Source organism: Epargyreus clarus, unplaced genomic scaffold, assembly GCF_041222505.1.
Source record: "Epargyreus clarus isolate Ecla_fem2 unplaced genomic scaffold, WU_Ecla_fem_2.2 ptg000021l, whole genome shotgun sequence".
Lineage (NCBI taxonomy): Eukaryota > Metazoa > Arthropoda > Insecta > Lepidoptera > Hesperiidae > Epargyreus > Epargyreus clarus.
This window is the reverse complement of record NW_027332228.1, coordinates 11,092,296-11,115,061: the sequence shown is the minus strand read 5'-3', so window position 1 is coordinate 11,115,061 and position 22,766 is coordinate 11,092,296. Positions and strand designations below refer to the sequence as shown.

General features: G+C 33.1%; 3 protein-coding genes across 5 annotated transcripts; all 3 read left to right on the top strand.

The window, feature by feature from the left end:
• Positions 1-1,999: 1,999 nt before the first annotated feature.
• On the top strand, positions 2,000-10,803 carry LOC140750555 (traB domain-containing protein). Of its 2 annotated transcripts, XM_073084160.1 has the most exons (11): positions 2,000-2,172; positions 2,423-2,638; positions 4,256-4,354; positions 4,818-4,954; positions 5,416-5,540; positions 5,722-5,848; positions 6,318-6,457; positions 6,995-7,146; positions 8,919-9,024; positions 9,403-9,534; positions 10,166-10,803. In XM_073084160.1, exons 2-10 carry the CDS (start codon positions 2,437-2,439, stop codon positions 9,515-9,517), a joined length of 1,203 nt encoding a protein of 400 aa, XP_072940261.1. In that variant the 5' UTR covers positions 2,000-2,172; positions 2,423-2,436; the 3' UTR covers positions 9,518-9,534; positions 10,166-10,803. The 2 variants fall into 2 exon arrangements, with proteins under 2 accessions (XP_072940261.1, XP_072940262.1); XM_073084161.1 differs by lacking the exon at positions 4,256-4,354.
• Positions 10,804-14,696: 3,893 nt separating this feature from the next.
• Positions 14,697-18,694, top strand: LOC140750556 (traB domain-containing protein). Of its 2 annotated transcripts, XM_073084164.1 has the most exons (9): positions 14,698-14,932; positions 15,395-15,546; positions 16,204-16,328; positions 16,414-16,540; positions 17,118-17,260; positions 17,443-17,600; positions 17,731-17,833; positions 18,216-18,263; positions 18,553-18,694. In XM_073084164.1, the coding sequence occupies exons 1-8, from the start codon at positions 14,842-14,844 to the stop codon at positions 18,220-18,222; spliced, it is 906 nt and encodes a 301-aa protein (XP_072940265.1). In that variant the 5' UTR covers positions 14,698-14,841; the 3' UTR covers positions 18,223-18,263; positions 18,553-18,694. The 2 variants fall into 2 exon arrangements, with proteins under 2 accessions (XP_072940264.1, XP_072940265.1); XM_073084163.1 differs by lacking the exon at positions 18,216-18,263 and having other exon boundaries at positions 14,697-14,932.
• Positions 18,695-18,895: 201 nt separating this feature from the next.
• On the top strand, positions 18,896-22,269 carry LOC140750734 (formylglycine-generating enzyme). The gene is made up of 4 exons (XM_073084434.1): positions 18,896-19,620; positions 20,026-20,197; positions 20,832-20,991; positions 21,368-22,269. Exons 1-4 carry the CDS (start codon positions 19,071-19,073, stop codon positions 21,506-21,508), a joined length of 1,023 nt encoding a protein of 340 aa, XP_072940535.1. The 5' UTR covers positions 18,896-19,070; the 3' UTR covers positions 21,509-22,269.
• Positions 22,270-22,766: the final 497 nt, after the last annotated feature.

Here is a 22,766-nt window from a genome sequence, read left to right as displayed (position 1 = left end):
AGTTCCTATAGGACGAAGCGGCTTATAAGTACTTTATATTATAGTCACTTTCATTTATACTCTATATTTGTACTCACTCGTCTTTACTCGATGACGATGAGTATGTAAACTTAGAACAAGAATCAGTTAGACCAAACTGTAAGATCTAACTGTTAGAGGCTATCTAAACGGTCAATTATATTGTGAAAAATTACGTATTGTGCAATATATTGAAAATTGCGCAAAGATTGAACGAAAGTTTGCGCGAGTTGAACCATTATTGCCCCATATTTTGCATTGTAGGGTCAGTATTGCGCAATATTCTTACTCAAATCAAGTCTTAGATCAAGTTTTAGAAGCACTTTTAATGTCAATACATCTACCGCCACTTCACAAGGTGTTCCGTTATGGAGAGAACTATTCTCAATCAATATTCTCCGACTGAACACGAATACATTGTGTTGCACTTCGTATTATTGTGCAATATAATTGCTCGTTTAGAGCCAGCCTTTCAATCTTATTGTACATTAAAAACTATTGTACTCTGTTATTGTAGGTCTAGAGCCACCATTAGACCAAATTCATAACTATCCACTAAGAACGTTGTGAATATGTTACAAGCATTATTGTATTTAATAGGGAATATGCATGTGATTTAGATTTGCTTGTTATTTTTTTCCTCGGTACATTACGGTCCTGAAATTATATCTAAACCATTATTTTTTCTTTATTTAGTGTTAAATTGTTTAAAATTTTAATCAAAAATCGTAAATTATGCGCGCGAAATTCAAATTTGCAAAACGCATTCCCATTGGTCGAATCGAAAAATGACGTCACATAGCGTGTTACGATGTTTATCGGCGTCGATATTCAAACTGTTTGAGAGAAAAATTGTTTTTGTCTATATTCCTACAGTGTTATTTATTACCTAGTGCGATTTTTCTACATAGTATTATTAGGAATAATCAAGAACAATGATTGAAAGTAGTTTTGTCAAAGCACAATCGGACTATTTACCTAAAATATGCAAAATGAATAAACTGTTTTTTATGCATAGGTCAATTTGGAAATATTTAACTGATCATAACTTATTATGTTAATATTCTTTTTTTTATAATATAGGAGTAGCAGACGAGCATACAGTCCGCCCATGGACATATGTAATCAACCCCAGATAGGATTAGATATTCCCACCTAAGGTCGGCCACAGATGCGCCGCTACCCCTGAGAACTAAGCTGGAACGCCTCGGAAAAGGCTGTCTCCTACCACACCCTTCAAACCGGAACACAGCATCACCTAACACTGCTGTTATTAGGTAGAAATAGGTGTGGCGGTAGTGCCTCCGGAGTCGAACCACAAAGGGTTCTACCACCTTCAACCAATCACCTATCTTCACCTATCTTTATAATATTATAATAGATTATAATGCATTTTGTGTGTTTCAAATGATAGTATTTGTTGTAGAAGTCGATAAGTACCTAACGAAGTAGATGATCAATGCAATATTTTAAAATCATTTACCTAAAATTATTGTTTGTTACAGTAAATACAAATGTTAATGCGATTTTGGAGATACTATATCTGTTTCCTATAATCTTGCACCACATTTTTCGCATCTTTTGCAAAAGAAAAAACACTATATAATGTATTTATAGTTTATAGTACTGGTTTTGCACAATAAGTCCAGGAAATATTTATAAAGAGGTTATTTAGCCTTTCCCATTATGTAAATAGCGATGAAACCTGAAAATGTTTAATAATACCTTTATGTGCATACAGTTATCATCAATATTAATACAAATCACGCTACGTTACGTTATTCAAAGAGCGCGTAAAATGGCGGCGTTCAAATGTGTCAAATTTTATTGATACTTTAAACATTTTTTAAAAAAATATTTCAATCACTAATAAAATTGTTTATATTTTTTACTATGTTAAAACGATGTGATAAGTGGTTTAAAATAATAAAATAAAAATGTGCATATTCCCTATTCATGGCTGAAAGCGTTATTACTGGTGTTGACGTCTTGTCTTGAATGAGTCTTGACGTAAATTGAAATTGAAAATAAAATAAAATTGTCAATTGGGGATCGAGGTATTTGTCATTGAAAATTCTTGAGGAACTCTAAAATACGTGTTAAATCAAGTTTTAAAGCAATTACATCAAAATCCTTTTATATAGGCGCAAAGCGGTGAGTCTACTCGGAGTAATTTCACATTTACAGTAATTTCATAATACGTGTACTTATTTCTATTGCCACAGTTGACGAGTTTACTGGAGCTTTTCCACATATAAAGTTACTTGTTACCTTTCACTTTAGTTTTGGATGTCTTTACACTAATGTGTTCACGAAAATTTGGTTAAATTGTACGCAGGCCTGGTGCGAACAAACCAAAAAATATCAAAAGTAAAGTTTATACCAACATATGTTTCACTTTCAGAGTAAACACTAAAAATGGACGCCTCAGAATCACTTTTAAAGCAAGACCCGATGATACAGAGGGGAGATATAGAGCAGGAGCAGTTGTTCCTGAAGCCTGCCCCCAGTGGGGTGAGGTGTGACATTGTGAATGAGTGTCAGATGTTCCTAAAGGCTGAGGATGGTGGGGGCGATGCTCACGCTAATGTAGCTGATGAAGCAGTAGCAGGCACAAGTGGTATGTAGCTAATTTCCTAGTTATTCTGTGTGTTGCAAAATCATACACAAATTAGTTCTTTAGGTTCCAAGATTTGCTCATAAAGACAGTTAAGGCAGAGGGTTACAACCAAAAATTTGATTTTTTATATTCAGGGGTTTCCACTTGTTGGCAAATATTGGACAATCATTGTACTTTTTTGTAAAAAATAATTCTCATTATTCCATTGTTATAAACATGAATGTGTAGCAGTGCAAGTTTATTTAAAAAATGGCTACTCCAATGAGTATAAAATTTGTATGGATAAATAAGATTAATTGAAATAGGTTGAGTTTATAAAATATACTTTTCTTTCAAATTAAGCCTAACTTTGATTAACAATAATGTTATTAATAACTATCGCTAATTATAATAACTATAGTAACCACAAAAAGTACATTTCTGCGGGGCAATATAACAAGAGATGATGATGCCACCTGTTGTAATCACCGAATACTTACCAACCATAATGGAGCCATAGTGATGTTACCACTATATTACAGATTCTTCAAAATCATGTAAAATGCCGAAATTGTCAAATGGGTTTAATGTTACCAACAATTTTAATATTAATTAGCAACATAAAAATGTCATAAGATTTTACTTTCTCATTATTATTAAGGCTTTAGGACTTTCTCACATATAAAGATTATTATGTATCATAACATAACATAATTACATTATTATGAATGTGTATTTTTATACATATTAGTTAAGCAAGCAGCTTATGACCACTTAAAAGATTACCTTACTGTAGCAATATACTATTAGTAAGCTTAGGGGCTGATTTGTCCTGAATTGATTTAGCATTATTGTAAGTCAAATAAATGTTATATGTTTTAATTCTTATACTCCAATTAAGTATTGGAATATGATTTATGTAACTCAGCTACAGTAATGTTGAAGGTACCATCTTTGGGTACCATCAAAGAAGCATTAGTAGCATATGACTTATAAATAATTCTTTTGAATAATTTATCAATTTCTAGCAGAACGATATAATACGATAATTTATTAAATATATTTAGTCCTTTCTGTAGTCATTTGATTTTTGAAAAGTAAAACTGATTATTGAAAGTATTGGAAACATCATTTGGAAGACCAGTAATGAAAGATAATTAAGAAGATTTTTTCAAATGTGTCACTATGCCTTCCGCACAAATTATTAGTGCAATAGAGAGACCAACAGGCAACCTGTTCACTTGATACATTGATTCACATTACTCATCTCATTTGAATGTCATTATAGATATTTAATTTCAATCTTCTAAAATACCCATAGAATAAAACATTTGATGTGTATTAAGGTAATATTTTCTGCCAAGAAAGTCATAACAGAACATAAATTAATATTTGCTTACCTGAAACCAATAAGAACATTATATCACTCGTATAACCCTGAATACCTAAGGCTTCAGTTTAGTTGTGTAAGAGAGTTTGAGTTCAGTGGCTGTGACAGTGTACATATAATTTAGAATTCTGCTTTCAATAAATATAAATAATGGCAAAGAATAGAAGTTAGTTTAAAAATTAATTGGTTCTAAGTTAGACACAAATATATCTTGTTCATAAAGTAATGCTTTTGCATCTCATTTTTAGATAAACCTACATTTATAAATTCTACACAACAAAATACGAAAGAAAGATCCAGTAACCCAAATTCAGCTGTTGAAACAAACCCAGAAAGTAATGTCCAAGGTAATCTATCTAATTGACTCATAAAGAGATTTTTTTTAATTTGTTGTAAATGTATACATTTATTGTAACTAACTTGTCCCAATTTTTAAATACTTTGTGATTTTTTCCCTTTGGTCAGACCAACACAGTTAATATTAATATTTTCATAAGAAATAATAGGACAATAAATAATAAAAGTAAAAAAATATCGAATATTACTTCGGAAATAGAAGATTGTGGCATGAACACAATACTATTTCTGCAATGTATGGAAATTACTATAATATAATATAATTATTTTAGATGATAAAATCATAATACTTTAAAAATCATTGCAAAATTATAAACTGTCCTAGATATTCATAAACATAATGGGAATTTAGCATTAATTTATCATTAATGATCATTACATATATGTTTGGTGTATTATCTATAGTATTATGTTTAGTTTCCATCGACATACAAATGTTTGTCTTTCATACAGATGTGGCAGAGCAAGGAGAACAGGCCGAGAACTCCTTGCCCAATACTGTAACAATTCTTGATGCACCAAACGGTGGGAAAGTGTATTTGGTGGGCACTGCACATTTCAGTTTGGAGTCTCAAGAAGATGTGTCAAAGGTAACTAGAATTTTGCAGTAATTCTTTATATAAATTGTGACTTATAATAGTCCATCGGCAAGTGGTGAAACAGGGCATGATAGGTTGCTAATGTCACTTTAACATAATGTACTTAGAAATTACCTACCTAGAGATTAGGCCACAAGAACTTTTTATTCCCACAATTTTCAGGTTTTATTAATTACAGCTTAACAACATTTTTGTAACTGTTATGTGTCTCTAGACTGTATTATATTATTAATTCAAGTGATTATTGGTCATCATGTGATATTAATGGTATTTAGGAAGAAAATTGCAACCTGCATCTAACTATTCTATTTCTCCTATATTGTATTCGTAATTGTTTTTTTTATTAAATAAATTGTTTGATAAGAGGCTTGGCGGTTAACATGAGGGGTGGAATTTTATTGTCATTTATGCAACTATGCATGTTTGCTTAATAGATATATTTTTTGTTTTAGGTAATAAGGGAAGTCTGTCCCCACATTGTGATGGTGGAGTTATGTGAACAGAGGACCAATATTTTGTTACTAGATGAAGAGGTTATTTTAAGGGAAGCTAAGAATATTAATATTAAGAAAATCAGGTAAAACTCATACATTTTTTAATTAAATAGATCTTACATTTGTAGTCCAGTTGATTCAAATTTTCATCGCAATACCAATTAATCATGTAAGAATGTGTGTCATGCATGTATGAATTTTTCAATCCTTCTTTGCTTTTCAATGTTCAAATAAATCATTACTAATATTGTTGGTGTTTTATAGGGCAACTATGGCTCAAAACGGTGTGTTCAATGGCCTTATGTATATTTTACTATTGAACATGTCGGCACATATCACTAGGGAGCTCGGTATGGCTCCCGGCGGAGAGTTCCGGAGGGCGATGGCTGAGGTAAGGTGTCATATAAAAACTAGTCAGGATCATTCATAAAGGGTGAGGATGCAATGTAAAGGATAGGTCCAATACATGAAATATTTAATTGAATGAGAAAATTAAATTTAGGGTTACTAAATATTGATAGTCTTTTTACTTTGTATTACAAAGTTAGCAGTTATTAAATTAATTTTAAAGTTATACTTACTTTGGCGCATAGAAAAATGTAGGGAGTAATTTTTTTACTATACTTCGAATCCTACTTACTCAAATAATACTAAAATCAACACAATTAACTTGCCCATATGACATGGAGTAAACTTTTTGTTATTTTTTTTTTGTAATACATTCTGCGCGTTTACACATTGATACATGCCCTCTTTTTATATTTTCCATTTAGTATGTTTAAGAAGCATAACTTCTTACTTATTACACACGCTTTTTCAAAATTATTTATAATATAATATTTTGCAATACATATTTCTAGGCGAAGAAGATTCCTAACTGCATGGTCCAGTTAGGAGACCGGTCGATAGACATCACCCTGCACAGAGCAATCTCGTCTCTCTCTTGGGGACAGACTCTCCGCTTTGTGTGGCATCTACTCACATCTAATCAAACTATAAGGTAATAATATAGACAAAGTTTATATAATTATGAGTATGAGTTCAGTGTCATTGATGCTTACCAAATGTAAGTTTTGAAGGTGGTAGAACCCTTTGTGGTTCGACTCCGGTGCCACCACCGCCGCACCTATTTCTGCCTAATAACAGCAGCGTTAACCGCTGCTGTGTTCTGATTTGAAGGGTGTGGTAAGGGAGACATACTTTTCCGAGGCGTTCCAGCTTAGTCCTCAGGGGTAGCGGCGCATCTGTGGCCGGCCTCAGGTAGGAATATCTAATCCTATCTGGGGTTGATTACAGATGTCCATAGGCGGCACAAGCCACTTACCATCAGGTGGACTGCATGCTCGTCTGCTACTCCTATATTAAAAAAACATTACATGCAATAATATAAATAAAGATAATATTTCTTTCGAAAAACATAGTGCTAGATAACGGAAGCTACATTAAAAATTTAAATTTATCTAATTTTAACTATTTATAGTAAATACAGAAAGAACAATACAATAGGTAATGACTTTTTTATGTATATATTTTTCAGTCTCGAAGAAGTAGAGAAATGCAAACAGAAGAAGATGCTGCAAGACATGCTGGAGGAAATGGCGGAGGAGTTCCCCGCGTTGAAGCGCGTGTTCGTGGTCGAGAGGGACATGTTCCTCTGCCACTCGCTCCAAGTTGCCGCTTTGCAAGCACGTGAGTTTATCCAATCATAAAAAATAATAATGATAAGCTATTCATAAAATCGAATTACTATGTGCAAAGCATACGAATATAATAATGTACTGAAAGATTAATAATTAGTAATTCTGTGGCGACTTCCCGGTACTCGACAAGAGATGGCGCCACGAGTATTTTGAATCACGCTATTGAAGTTTTCTTATCATCTTGGATATACAGGGTGAATTTTTAAAACGGGCCTTCAGGGCCAAATCCGAAACTATAAGGATTAGCGAAAAATGCTGAAAGGAGTTACGAGGCCGATTTTGATAAAAACTAAAACTGCATCATTACTTTTTTAAAATAACTTTTTCCCTAGCCGGGAATCGAACGAGTTCATTTTGAAAAAAAAATGCACCCTCTATATTATTCCACTATCTGATAGTGTTGCTTATAAGGATCAAAATCTGGAAAGTAATGATAAATGACAAATTAAAGGAAAAGCCTCAATTTTAAGAAAATACATATTTTTTCATATTAATTTGGCAGTTAAGTTCCCGCCATTCATCAATTTAAATATTTCGTGTAATAACATTTTTTTTGGCTCAATGTTTCTAATCATTCGAAATGGACGTTTTGTTTCTCAATAATTTATATTTTTATGTCCGACTTAGCTATGGGTGGAGTTTCGTTTAATACAGATGTAAAGTTGACAATTTGCGAGAATTACTTTTTAGACTCAAATCCGAGTGATTACTAAAATAAGAGATATAGAAAATCATATTTAACGTTGAAACGAAGTTGTCAACAACAAACAATATGAATTTACTATTTAATCAGTTATCTATTTTCATTAAAAAATAAATCCTAAAAACGGCGGGTACTTATTTGTCAAACTATTACTTTCTCATATCAAGCCGTATGTCATAGTCATAACATCGAATAATTAATTGATTAACCAACAAATTCTTCAATGGTATGACTTATGTATGTTCTAAAGAATTATACATAAATCATTTGTTATGTTTATACATAAGGATTATTCCTTAAGGATTAGTATGCCAATGTATGGAAAAATACGTATTTCCTTCAAAATTTTGCTTTTCCTCTAATTTGTCACATAACATTACTTCCCAGAATTTGATCCTTATAAGCGACACTATCAGATAGTGGAATAATATAGAGGTGTAATTTTTTTCAAAATGAACTCGTTCGATTCCCGGCTAAGGAAAAAAATATTTTAAAAAACTAAGTAATGATGCAGTTTTAGTTTTTATCAAAATCGGCCTCGTAACTCCTTTCAGCATTTTTCGCTAATCCTTATAGTTTCGGATTTGGCCCTGAAGGCCCGTTTTAAAAATTCACCCTGTATACTAGCTCCAAACTGAGACTGTTGGAGCTCGGCTGCGCTACGGGTATGATCGCCTAACCCGGGCGGGAGATCTCCCGTTGCCGAAGTTCCATTCCGTAGCATGGGTTTTTGTATATAACTAATGTATACAATAATGGATGTAGTGGTACTACCTACCGTTTGTATGATAAGATTATTACTACCCGCAGTTTGTATAATAAATGTGAGATTGCAAAAGGTGTTTCGACTTGAGTCAGACTAACTACGGTAGCGGCGAATGTTTGTCATTGAAAATTCTTGAGGAACTCTAAAATACGTTTTAAATCAAGTTTAAAGCAATTACATCAAAATCGAAATACAACACATAAAAATTGTCAGGCAATTTGATTCTTTCTAAATTGTATGTTATGTAAATATTTTATTTAGATATAAAATATTTTTTTTGGTTAATTTTCAGGCAGAGAACCCTGCCGCATAGTGGGAGTGGTCGGCATAGGTCACGTGGCCGGCATAGTGGAGCACTGGGGCAAGGTCACACCACAAGATATCACTCCCTTGCTTACGTGAGTATAGTGACTATTGTACCTATTGGTCGTGGAATTTATTTTTATAGATATGTTACATTTAAGTGTATTCGGATTCCTTAGTTTTTAATTTTTCTTTAAGCTTCAATAGTATATAATTATTATGTATAACTAATGCTTCGATAGTATTGATTGATTTTAATGATGCAATCGGACTGCGCGTTTGGTTTGCAGTTCTATTGCAGTCGTGCCAACTGCATTCAAACTGCACCTGAACTGCAATTTGCGGTTGGATTGCAGTTGAAATGCGGTCCGTCTGTCTAGAGACTTTGTTTACATTTTGGACACGTGATTATGAATCAGGCTATGGCTATGCATCGATAGCGAATGTTGTTAACGTTAACCGTGTGTGGGCAGGGTGCCGCCGCCGTCGCTGTCGACGCGCGCGCTGCGGGCGGGCGTGCGCGCGGCGCTGGCGGGCGCGCTGCTGTACGCCGGCTGGCGCCTGCTGCCGCGCCGCTGGCTCTCCTGAACGCCGCGCACCACCCGGTACGCACACGCACCTCGACACCACCTCGCTGCAGTACAATATGGAACAGCATGGAAACGATATGCTCATTCCATTCACCGGTGTGCCGACAGTGATGCGAGGCGAGGTCACAGGGAGAAATATGGAAAAGTGCATGCGCATCGACTAGCCCCCTAAGCGATTTTCGCAGTGCTGCAGTAGCGAGTGTCGCATCAAAACGAGTGGTCACGTCGCTATTTGTTTGCTTTTTATTTCTGCGATCTTTTTAAAAATGCCACGAGCGTATTGCGTGGTATACACCTGTTTGAATTCGGCAAAACTCACGTTACCCATGTTACTGACTACAAAGACCACCACAATTGATCTCTAACATGTCATGTAATGTCTTCACCAGAGGCTAGATTTTACATTGCGGTGGTAGAGCCGATGCCAGCTTTCTTTATAATATTTTAGAAAACGAGCAGGCAGTTCATCTGATAGTAAGTGGCCACTGCCGCTCATAGACATCTGTAATCAATCCCAAATAAACTTAGTCTCACCTGAAGTCTGCAACACCTGCGAAATTACCCTAAAAGACTTCTACGTATTTTTAACAACAAATATATATGAGACTACAAAACTATCAGCCTACAAGACTGTTATTCTTTTCAGGTTGCTCAAGATTAATATGGATGGGGGTAGTGTCTCCTATACTACGGCAACTTCTGACTCAAACCAACATACAGTCGAACTGGAAAGTATCTCTAAATTATAAATATAAAGTATATAATATAAAATAATACGTGTTACGGCAAATCGTTTAGGCATACTTATAATATTAAATGATTATTAAAATAGATAATGTATTTTTAAAAACTTTCATGTTCCAATCTTATGACAATTAACCATAAATGTGTAACAATGTGTTAATAAATGTTGCATACCGAGTATATAATACAGTTTAAACTCCTTATCCTCTAAAAATTATATCTTCATAAAAATGGTATTATTTTGGTAATCATCAGACGTATTTGTTGTACCCCAATTTGAACTTATTCATTACGAAACGCTATGCATTAACTTCATAAATAAATTATGTTATGAACCAATATATGTGGTATGAATAAATCCAAATAATCCATAAAAATGAAGTAAATAGGTATCATAAGTGATTAGCAAAAAATATGTAAGAGACAATTTCACTAAAAATAATATTAAAAAAATCAGTAACATTTGACAACACTTGGTTTTGTTTTATAGAGCTTACACTGTATTTATATTACGGTAATTAAACAGACTATAAAATATTACACGTCGTTTTAATAATATAAGGACTATTCGTATTATGGTATATTCTATAGGAGAAAGTACTAGAGATTACTTATAATATGTCTTGTATCTTAAATCCATTGACAAAAATTTGAAATTCAAAAAAATTTGCCTCAATGTATGGAAGGGGTCTTGTTTTTTTTGTATTAAAAATATTTGTAATATGTATATTTGGGGTCATAAATATATCGTTAGGTTTAAAAATACGAAGTGCCCTATTAATTGATATAAATTGAATAAAAAGTAGGAAACGTTAGATTAAGTGATTTGATAAAATAAATAAACAAAATCCAGCAGAAAAATTATATTAACTTCTTGCCTATTGCAGAAAAATCTGTCTTCTCTTCAAGATGATTATCCTTAAAGAATTGTTCCCTCATTAGTTAATAGAAAAATGGTGTGTCGTTATTTAGTGTAAGGTCTCTCGGCCTAATATCTAAAATCTGTATGTGACAAGACGTGAACAGACTTGTAGGGTACACTGGCATACTAGGTACTTTGCCGTCTTCGGCAAACTACCTCACCTATTTACTATTATTTCCTATATTTACATAAAGTCGACTGGCACTTACGGCGAGCGATTTCGACGCCAAGAATGATGTTGGCTACTGACAAGGATATTTGGTCGGTCGTAGTTTGGTATTGATGATCGACGGTCAACTTTCGACTGTCAACTAGGGCTTCAAACGAAAATTATGGGGTCAGTAGACTTCGGCAAGCGATCGATTTCCTGTCGGCCTAGTGTATATAAGTCCTTAGTCTTTTGGAAGTATTGTCTTATCAGCATATAGAACATACTTTGTAATGTATAAGTAAGTATATGTAATATACATAATATTGAATACATATATTAGAAATTTACTAAATAAATAAATAAAGTTTTTGGTCATAATCATCTAATACGCCAGTTTGGCTTGTTATGTCTAATGTTCTTTTAAATAAATAAGCACATTTTAATTACCTCGCGTGAATTCACTTTTTGTCATTTGCACCAATCACGTGTTTCGGTATTTTGTTTTTTTTTTTTGTTATATCGTTCTAAGGCCCGTGCCAGACATAAACAAATATTTGAACAAAGACTTTGCTCACACACACTTTGTTTAAATTTTTAACCTATCACTCATGTCATGGTCTCCTATCAAGTGGACGTGGCACATGTGTGGCAGGCTCCGCACATACTTGAAGTTTGATCTCTTTGATGTACGCTCGAAAAACCGACACCATAGGGCAAAGTGCAAATATTTGTAGCAAGCTTTGAACAAATACTCAAATACCCGTGCTTCGCTTAGTTGAAACGTGTGTTCAAATGTTTGTGCTATGTCTGGCACGGGCCTATTATAATTGGCATATATTCGCTCAATTTATTTGAATAATTTTAGGTTGTTAAAGATAGATCTCTTAAGTAATCCGGGGATTTTGATAATAATAAGTAAATTTAAGACTGCATATTCCTAGAATGGTTAAGCTGTGCCTGCACTTCATTCTAACCTAGTGGTAAGGTGTTGTACACAGCAATACAAATAAAATTTCTTTATGGTCAAAGTGGCCTAATATGTATAATGATTTTACTATTTTGTCGTAGAGTAAAGAACAATGCGATTATTTTTTAAAACGTTGATATAGAATGTAATTGTTTAAAAATAAAATAAAATCTTATTTTAAGTATCGAATTTACATTTTGCCTCATACCATTAAGTTTGTAATTTCAAATGTCCGGTTATTCAATTTGTTATGGAAGTTTGCTTTTCAGTGAATTAAGTTTACACTCGTCTTTTATAATTATATGTTACATACATATAGTAACTTAAATTTTATAGCAGCGAGGTCTACAGGAATTAATAATGTAACTATTCAGATGGTTAAGCATAAGTTAAGTAGTTGCATTTAATGTAGGTAAACGAATATATTTCGGGATATAAATCGTAATAAATTTATTAGTAATAACAAAATATGTATAATAAAATAGATATGGAAAAATGCACGAGCGTATTCACAACTCATTGTTTGTAAATAGATTAAAGTAATAGAAATGATGCCTTCCAGTTTATGTGCTTGTTAAATTTGACGTTGTTATTTTTTGTCATCTTATTATTGATCCATTGTGTTATAATACAAACAAATAAAATATTACTAAAATAATCATATGACTTTGCTTTTATATGGACATGATATCATGGGCGGTACCGCCCGCGCAATTTTATGATTGAGGTTATTTGGGATTGGGATAGAAAAATAATAAACGTGCTTTTAAGTTTTTAGGCTCTACTGTGCTTAAGCAAGTGGGCTGAACGGGCACTATAAACAATGTTAATATTACTATATTGATCAAGAAATGTTAATACTACTATATTGTTTTATTACAATATTTTATTCATTGATTTATTAGGGGCAGGATAAGTCAACATTAAATGAAGGAAGGCATACGTTGCATGTGAACTTACGATTAGTTGAGTTGTGACCGTCAGAATGGCCGGTCACTACCCATATTTTACATCGAAATAATTACTAATAGTTGCTACCTAGTTGCCACTAGTTGCTATTAGTTGCTACTAATTGCTACCTTCGATTAAAAAAAGATAAACTGCTTTTTAAGGTGACCGGCCATTCTGACATCAGGATGGTCGGTCATCTATCCAGTGAGAAGAAACTGCGCAAATGAATAGAGTTTTTTTGTAATCAATAGTTGCTACCAAATTGCTACCTTCATATGCATCGTATTGGACTTTGTAGCTTTTAAGGATAAAAAAATATTACGGATTTAATGTAAGAGGTCTAAACGCCTGTATAATGTATAAGCATAATATTATGTTTAATTTCGGGTTTTCTCTTTTAATTATACAGGCGTTTAGACCTCTTATAATGTATAAGCATAATATATAATGTACTAGTTTTTGCCCGCGGCTTCGCCCGCGTTTAACAAAAAATAATGTGACATACTAACATACATAAAACTGAAAATTCGTACCTTCATTGGAACGATAGTGGCACCATCTGGCGAAAATTGGTCGTACCAACTCTGGAACCTTCGTGGGCTCATGGACAACAACTTTGCTAAAGATCATCTCTTGATCAAATGCATAGTTTACGATTCAATCCTGACTTATTATGACTGATTATTTTAATCGATATTCGATTAAAATAATCGATTTTTTGGGTCCAAAAGATCGATTCTCCGATTAATAGATCTTAGATCGCCATCCCCAGTTCCCGTGGGATTTCCGGGATAAAAACTATCCTATGTCCGTTCTCGGGTCTCAGACTATATTTGTACAAAATTTCATTAAAATCGGTTCAGTGGTTTAGGCGTGAAGAAGAGACAACCAGACAGACAGACAGAGTTACTTTTGGATTTATAATATTAGTAATATAATATATAATGTATAAGCATAATATGTTTAATTTCGGGTTTTCTCTTTTAATTATACAGGCGTTAGACCTCTTATATTAAATCCGTGATATTTTTTTATCCTTAAAAGCTATGAAGTCCAATACGATGCATATGAAGGTAGCAATTTGGTAGCAACTATTGATTACAAAAAACTCTATTCATTTGCGCAGTTTCTTCTCACTGGATAGGTGACCGGCCATCCTGATGTCAGAATGGCCGGTCACCTTAAAAAAGCAGTTTATCTTTTTTTAATCGAAGGTAGCAATTAGTAGCTACTAATAGCAACTAGTAGCAACTAGGTAGCAACTCTTAGTAATTATTTCGATGTAAAATATGGGTAGTGACCGGCCATTCAGACGGTCACGTTGAGTTTCATCTCTACACAAAATTCTTGTATTTATCAGAAGTACCTTATTTCATTTCAAGTCAAAAGAAAAATAGTGCGTTAAGAACTGGCTAGCCTGACCATATTAGATATTGTCAAAAATACTTTGATAGATTTAACAAATAAATTGAAAAGTCAAAAAACAGACATGTTACAATAATAGTAATATTCGCAATTAATTTATCAATACAATGTTTTGGTTTAATATCAAGTAAATTATTGTGTACCGGTTGTTCTTATCAAAATATGAGATACCAAACATGTAACATTGTTAGACAATTAGTTGTTCGGTATAAATTTGAAGATCAGTTATTCAAGTACCAAAGGATATGTTCTCGTAATGCCTTTTTTATTTATACAACTTAGATAGTATGGTATGCATTTTAAGATAGTGTAGCATGTATGTAAAATGCAGTGATATCACAATATGTATATGAAATTTAGCGGGCCTCGTACGTGTGCGAACTTCAGGAATTCTTACTATTTTATGAACATCGTGAGGAAAACTACGTGTCTAAGTATTATCTCTAGGTGTATGAAATTTAGCAATTCAAAGTCCCGCAATACCTTCTGTTCTCGGAGGTGAGATGGGCGGAGAGGGACGAGATTGATGATGTAGGTTTTTTAATAATCAATGGTAGAATTCGTTAATGCGAAAAGGCATTAAAGGAAGGGTGCTACGTGTCTTAGGCCCCTTTGGATTTCTCATTATGATATTATGCATGCATATGTTTTCGGAGGCAACCAACTAAGGAAATTAAAACGTATATTAGATTAATACTCTTGACAACTATTACAGCGGTTTGGCCTATCATAACCAGAGGAGCTGGTGACAATTCTATTTCTCCGTTACCGTCCTCTGCGACTCTACTGCAAAATGATAAAGACGCTAAAGTGGTTCTACTTGGAACCGTGCATTTTAGCAAACAATCTGTACAAGATGTTACCGAGGTAAAGCAGACTAATATATTATTTAATAACCTTGTACAGTCATGTTAATACTAAAATAAACTTCTATCTGCTATTCATTCGTGGAAGTTCTTCCGGATTAGGTACCAATATATTTTGAAGGTGGTAGAACCCTTTGTGGTTCGACTCCGGCGGCATCACCGCCACACCTATTTTTACCTAATAACAGCAGTGTTAGGCGCTGCTGTGTTCTGGTTTGAAGGGTGTGGTAAGGGAGACATACTTTTCCGAGGCGTTCCAGCTTGGTCCTCAGGGGTAGCGGCGCATCTGTGGCCGACCTCAGGTAGGAATATCTAATCCTATCTGGGGTTGATTACAGATGTCCATGGGCGGCAGTAGCCACTTACCATCAGGTGGACTGCATGCTCGTCTGCTACTCTTATATTATAAGAAAAACTTGTCTATAAACACATCTCTTGCTGCTTTGTTATTGTGCTGTTAGTTCGCAAATCACACCTGCATAGTTATGAGGCTTTCTAACTTAGTTCCCGTAGATTAGCCAACTTCCAGTGCCCAATGAATCCGAAGGTTGTTAAAACAATAGAGCTGCGAAGTACGGGGTATCCGGGTGAAGAGAAACTCCAGATATTAATTAAGCCGAAGTAAATTGTTATTACTATAATTAATTAAATGTTGCAGGTAGTAAATGTGTTAAAACCAAACGCTATTCTGGTTGAATTGTGTCGTCAAAGAGTGTCGCTTTTGGAGCTGGACGATAAAAAGTTCTTAGAGGATGCTAAAAACTTTGATGCCAAAAAACTAAAGTAAGCTAATTTCATGTTACGGTCGAACTTATTTGTTTTATGTATTGCTATATATATTTCATTCCTATACGTTGTCTTCTTCTAGACAAGCTGTTAAAGGTCAAAACTTTGTTTCTGGAATGCTGCATGCTATGCTTCTGAAAACCTATGCTGACATTGCTAAAGAATTAGGTGTTGCCCCAGGAGGAGAGTTTAGAAGAGCATATCATGAGGTTTGTTTGATAGTATAAACTATAAAAGATATATACTTATACTTTAGTGGCAACCATCTGCAGGTAGTCAGGTTTTATAACTTATTCTCCACGTACGAATTCTGACATTGATTCTGTAATCCACTCGCATAGCAGATTAAGAACCTATTTTTTGATTTATTATTCCAAGTATGGACCCATTCCAATTGGTTATTTCTCTTGGCTAGTAATATAGAGGGAACTTAATTCGTAAAAATGTTAAAATTGTATTACAGTCTTGTCTTATTGATCTTACACGAGTCTTTGATGGTGGTAGAACCCTTTGTAGTTCGACTCCGGCGGCACGATCGCCACACCTACTACTAACAGCAGTGTTTAACGCTGCTGTGTGGTTTGAAGGGCGTGGTAAGGTAGACATAATTTTTCGAGGCGTTTCAGCTTATTCCTCAGGGTTAGCGGCGCATCTATAGTCGACCTCAAGTAGGAATCTAAGCCTATTCGGGGTTGATTACAGATGTCTATGGAACATGCTCGTCTGCTACTCTTATATCTACGATATACGTATCAGATTTTATTGCGAATTAACTCTATGTTACAGATGAAAAAAATACCAGGTTGCAAACTATTTCTCGGAGACAGACCCATACAGATCACAATAGCAAGGGCATTTCAATCTTTAAGTGTGTTAGAACTTGGCCAAGTCCTGTATCATCTAACAACAGCAAACCCGAAGCCTTTAGAGTTAGTATCTATATTATATTTAGGTATTGCCAATAGTGTGTATGTGTGCGTGCTTGTGTGCATACGTGCGTGGATGCTCGCATACGTGTGCGTGCCTGCGTGCATTGTTTGTTTCGCTCGTAGTGAGAAGTACCAAAACTTGTACCAAATATTAAAATTATTTTATTTACCTATTTTTTTAGCAAGAGTCAATTAGAAAAGTATAAGGATAAAGATTATGTTCAAGCTCAATTTGAACAGATCACAAAAGAAGTACCCGCTTTCAAAAAAATATTCCATGTGTTTGTCGACGAACGAGATAGATGTCTCGCTTTTTCATTACAAGAGTGTGTTCGTACCGGTGAGGATTTTATAATACTTTTATTATTAGTGTATAAAATATTTTTTACCAATGCTTTTTATGCCGATAGTGGTAAGAGTAGCTTAAAAATGAATGACATGTATTTACTATAAAATCAATATGTTATCAGTTGAAAAACCTCGAGTATTGGCTGTGGTTGGAATGGGGCACGTAGATGGGATAATAAAATATTACGGAAAAATGAAACAAGAGGATATTGTGCCGCTACTCTTGTAAGTATTGAAACTCATATCATGTAGAAATAATTATTTATAGTATAAATGTATTATTATGGTTTAGTTTCGAATTTTAAGGAATTATTCATAAAGTAGGGAATCATACAGTATTTACTATTTACGATGTAGCGTCATAGGATATATCACAGTACCTCTCATTATTTTTTTGCATTTTAGCGTAGAATAAAATCTTAATTATATTGTTAATTTAGTAGAAATACAAGTTCATTTTGTGTAAGTAGGAATTATGTTAGTTATTTACTTGCTTCCATTTTAACAACACTGATAAATTAAAATAATTAAAGTATACAAGTAATAAAATATCATTTAGTTCTAGATAGGAGTTGTCTATTTTTATTTGTTATTTTTTTATTTTCAGCAAATAAATTTATATAATACAACTCGAAATAGTCAGTGAAGCCTTGAGGTGAGAAATTCTAATTTTGCCAATTAAATTCTAATGTAGAAACAGGCGCCCTGATAAAAGTCCTATTAGGATGTTTTAGGAAGGTAGTCCTGTTATCACAGCATCAGCAGTGGTTCTTGGTACCTTCTATAACAGAGGATCTTTTTGATACAAACGGAAATTGACTGTAAAATCCAACAATTATAAATAGTAGTAGCCTTTCTGCATCGTGTTCTCGCAACGTATCTACATAACTCCATCGCACAGATCTAGTGGAAAGTTAGCCTTATTGGACGTTTTTCTCTTTCAGTGTTCCACCACGACCTTACTACATGGTATTGATAAGAAAAGGACTGAGGTTTACATTTTACTTTCTAGTTTTCTCATTCTTTTACCGTCTATTCTTTGGATAATAATAAGAGGATGTTAACAAATAAAATTTGTAAACACTGTGGAGTCTTTTATTACAATAAGATATTACTAAATTATGTACTTGGTACCTATTTATATTAGAAGTGATCATTTCTTCACTGCTTAGTACAACCATAAATAACTCTTAATATAAAAGTTTCCTTTCCAATTTTCTTTTACATAGTAGCAACACTGACAACACGTTTAACATGTCAGCAATGTCGAATGTCATGTCAGCGTGTCACTGACAGCATGACATTGACATAATCTTAATGCATATAAATAAATGTTTGTTTCTATTTTATTGTTTAATTTCTCTTCCCTTCATTCATTGCAAGGGTAGGATTATTATTGTGTGGTACTGTAGCATAGTGTAGTTTTAGTTGCGGTTTCGTACTTTAAATCAATTACTATTTTATGTCAGCAACTATGTTGCTTCCTTTTATAATTGTAGTTACTCTACTATTTGAGAATATTGTAAATGAAGAAAGCAGTTGTGGTTGCAGTGTCGGTCGTGAGCAAATTGATCAGTATGCAACAAATAGCTTTTTCGCAACATTACTGGTCAAAAATGACCAGTGTCCGTTAGTAGAAAAATATAAGCCTTCCAATAAGAATTTGAACGTGACAAACGATATGATTCTCATTCCCGGCAAGCCTTATCAGGTGGGAACAGATGATCCTATTATTGACAGTGATAAGGAAGGTCCGAAAAAGATGGTGACACTTAAAAGTTTTTATTTAGATAAGTATGAGGTTTCAAACAGGGATTTTCATAATTTTATAAAGTTTACTAACTACAAGACTGAAGCTGAAACTTTTGGAGATAGTTTTGTATTCGCGCTTTTTTTGAATAGTACATTTAAAGAAAAACTCCGTGATTTTCGAGTTGTGCAGGCGCCGTGGTGGTATAAAGTTGATGGTGCAAGTTGGAAACATCCACATGGACCAGACTCAGATATAACAGGTATAAATAACCAGTTTAAATTACATGTTTTATCTAGAGCCAATGTTTATAATGTAATATAATACAATCACCAACTTGATAAAAACATGTTTTATACCAGTTTTGTTTTCTATACAGGTGTTTAATTTGAAAAGCTATGTTTTTTATTATTTGAAGTAGATAATGAGTAGACAGTACACCTAATAATAAGTGGTCATTGTCTCCTATGTACATCTACATACAAGACCATATTCTAAGCCAATAGTTTTACCTGAAGCCTGTACATATGAGTTGTCACTTTGCCTAAATCAATTTTAAATTAATTTCTAGTAAACTGGCTTTATAACTTTTGATATTAAGAAGAACAGTGAATGGTATTAAATTATGAAATGACAATTATGAAACTTTTTTTTTTATTATTTATAGATTTATTGGACCATCCAGTTGCCCATGTATCATGGAATGATGCACGGGCTTACTGTGAGTGGAGGGGAGCCAGATTGCCAAGTGAGGCGGAATGGGAAGCAGCATGTCGAGGTGGTCATTATAACAATAAATATCCATGGGGTGACAAACTTTATCCTAATCATACACATATGTAAGTTATTTGTTACAGAGAAATTAATTTTTCATTGAATCTTTAAATAAGGTCTGTTATGGATGGTAATATAAGGAACATCTCTACAAATCAAACAAGTATAGAAGTCAAAACAACATTATAAATACATTTTTACCTCACTAAAGTGGAATAAAGGTGCCCATCAATGGCCAAATCCAAATTTGAAGGGCATTGAAAGGCTGAATTAAGTTCAACCTATTCATAGTTTACAGAAGCAGTATTTGTGCTATTGGGGGTTTGATTACAATTTTTGATGTCCACCAATGACCTTTAACATAAGGTGGTAAGCTTGTCTGATGTTTCCATTAAATAAAAAGAAGCATTTTGGAAGATTGTTATACTGTATTTAACTATTTGTACAGTATTATTAAATTATATTTGACCAGATGTTGAATTAATATCTTGTAAACCTTGTACAGTATGTGTGAAAAGTATATTAAGTTCTATTGTAATCCTTAATGATATGTGTAAAATATACTGTTGTAGGAAATTCAATATTTAAATACTGAAATATGTAATATATTAATATTATATTGCTGTTTTGTGTAATTAATAAATATTATAATAATGATATGATATTAAATGTTTTAAAAATAATGTTCTCTCATTCCAGGGCAAATATATGGCAGGGAACATTCCCAAATCATAATTCAGCAAAAGATGGTTTTGTTGGTACAAATCCAGTACATATGTTTCCACAAAATGATTTTGGTTTACACAATATGGCTGGTAATGTCTGGGAGTGGACTGAAGATGTGTGGTCACATAAAACTGTAAGTTTTTCACTATGTAAAAGATAATTACGTTATTTTAGATATAACTTGGTGGTCTATAAAAAAATATAATATTTGTAAACGTAAACAATAAACCACAAGTTTAAATTTGAAACCTCTATTTTTTTAAATTTAAATTTCATGATAAAAATTAATTATTGCTGTCTTAATTAGCAAAACAAGATGAGGGAAATCTACATGCCCTAGTATTTTTCATATTGTGTTAAGACATTAGTGTATAGGTAGTCTATACTATGAATCAAACCTATTCATTAAAAAGTAGGCCCATATGGAGCACTGGATAGCACAGATAGGTTGATAATGAAACAAACATAAGGTGGTATGGGCTACTAAATAATTTTCTCTTATTTTTCAGCCAAAGGAAAAAGTGAAAAAAGGTGGGTCATACTTATGCCATCGCTCTTATTGCTACCGGTACCGCTGCTCGGCGCGCTCGCATAACACCGATGACAGTTCTGCCGGTAATTTGGGATTCCGGTGTGCCAAGTCTGTGTAATATAATATTTTGTTCCTTATATACAATACGAACGATTGTGCGAAAAACCAAGTTTAATGTAAGTATATTGCCACTTTTAGCATGTTTTATAATATATTCAGTCAGTGATCAATATGAATTGTATATTAGTAAGTATATCATATGATATTTGTATCTCATAATTAATATTAACAGAAGTCAGAATTTAATGTATGCTATGCAAAGGTGGTTGTTATAATTGTATGATAATACCATGCCTTTTAAGTTTGTATCCTTTGTCAGTACTTAATAATGCAATCTTGCGAATTATTATGTATAATTAATTTAAAAGTCATTTTAAATTTTAACTTTTATATCTGCGTAACTTCCGTAAATAGTACAATGGATTAATTCCTATAAGACATGTAATTTATTTTCATTAATTAATTATATTTTCATTGGTTGTGTGAAAATGTATATTATGCATATTTTACATATCATTTATTGGATTTTGAGATGCATTGCAACACAAAGTGTTGCCGAAGAACAAACCATAATTAATAATTATTGTTATGTTATGGCTATTCTTGTATAAGTACATAATATAAGTCCTTTATTTAAAATTCCTATGTATAATGTGACTGATCTATATTCCATTCATTGTACAATTTTATTAGATTTAAAACCTCGCATTTGATAAGTACATAGGTAACAAAGAACTTCTGTGTTTTTGCAGTAAAACGAAATGTTGTATTTGTCGCTAGTCTTCCAATTTGTACAAAATATAAGTATTTGAGAAATAAGTTGTCTGATTAATTCTATTGATAAGTGGTAGTTGTATTCTAATCTAGACACATCTATAATATTTTGAAGATAAATGATACAAAGTTATTTAAGTGTCCCCTACACCGATAGATAATAAATATTGAAAAGATAAAAATATAATTATCGCAATATTATTACATATAATTGATAAAACTATTAGTCATAATGTTATATGTATGTAACAAGTGTTTATATTGGCACTTATCTTAGTGTTCCTATTAATCTGATAATTATAATTTTCTTTAATAACAAACATAATTATAATTGATTAGATGCAAACACTTAGATACAATGTAATATTATTAATTGAAGCGCCCAAAGGTTTGTGTAGATAGTAATTTAATTTTAACCTTAACCTCTGCCTAATATGAATTATTTTTTTAATATTATTATAAAGTCCGTTAAAATTATTATTGCTGGGTAAGGTTCTTCAGGCTATTAAACTCCTAGAAAATACTTGTATAGCTTTGCATCA

Excerpts from the sequence above, each read along its gene's own strand:
- LOC140750555 (XM_073084160.1), top strand. The coding sequence starts at position 2,437 with ATGGACGCCTCAGAATCACTTTTAAAGCAAGACCCGATGATACAGAGG. Across the intron at positions 5,849-6,317 it reads TCCGGAGGGCGATGGCTGAG|GCGAAGAAGATTCCTAACTG; the intron begins GTAAGGTGTCAT and ends ACATATTTCTAG. Across the intron at positions 6,458-6,994 it reads ACATCTAATCAAACTATAAG|TCTCGAAGAAGTAGAGAAAT; the intron begins GTAATAATATAG and ends TATATTTTTCAG.
- LOC140750556 (XM_073084163.1), top strand. The coding sequence starts at position 14,842 with ATGAGATACCAAACATGTAACATTGTTAGACAATTAGTTGTTCGGTAT. Across the intron at positions 16,329-16,413 it reads TTTGATGCCAAAAAACTAAA|ACAAGCTGTTAAAGGTCAAA; the intron begins GTAAGCTAATTT and ends GTCTTCTTCTAG. Across the intron at positions 17,601-17,730 it reads ACAAGAGTGTGTTCGTACCG|TTGAAAAACCTCGAGTATTG; the intron begins GTGAGGATTTTA and ends ATATGTTATCAG.
- LOC140750734 (XM_073084434.1), top strand. The coding sequence starts at position 19,071 with ATGTCAGCAACTATGTTGCTTCCTTTTATAATTGTAGTTACTCTACTA. Across the intron at positions 19,621-20,025 it reads ACCAGACTCAGATATAACAG|ATTTATTGGACCATCCAGTT; the intron begins GTATAAATAACC and ends TATTATTTATAG. Across the intron at positions 20,198-20,831 it reads TATCCTAATCATACACATAT|GGCAAATATATGGCAGGGAA; the intron begins GTAAGTTATTTG and ends CTCTCATTCCAG.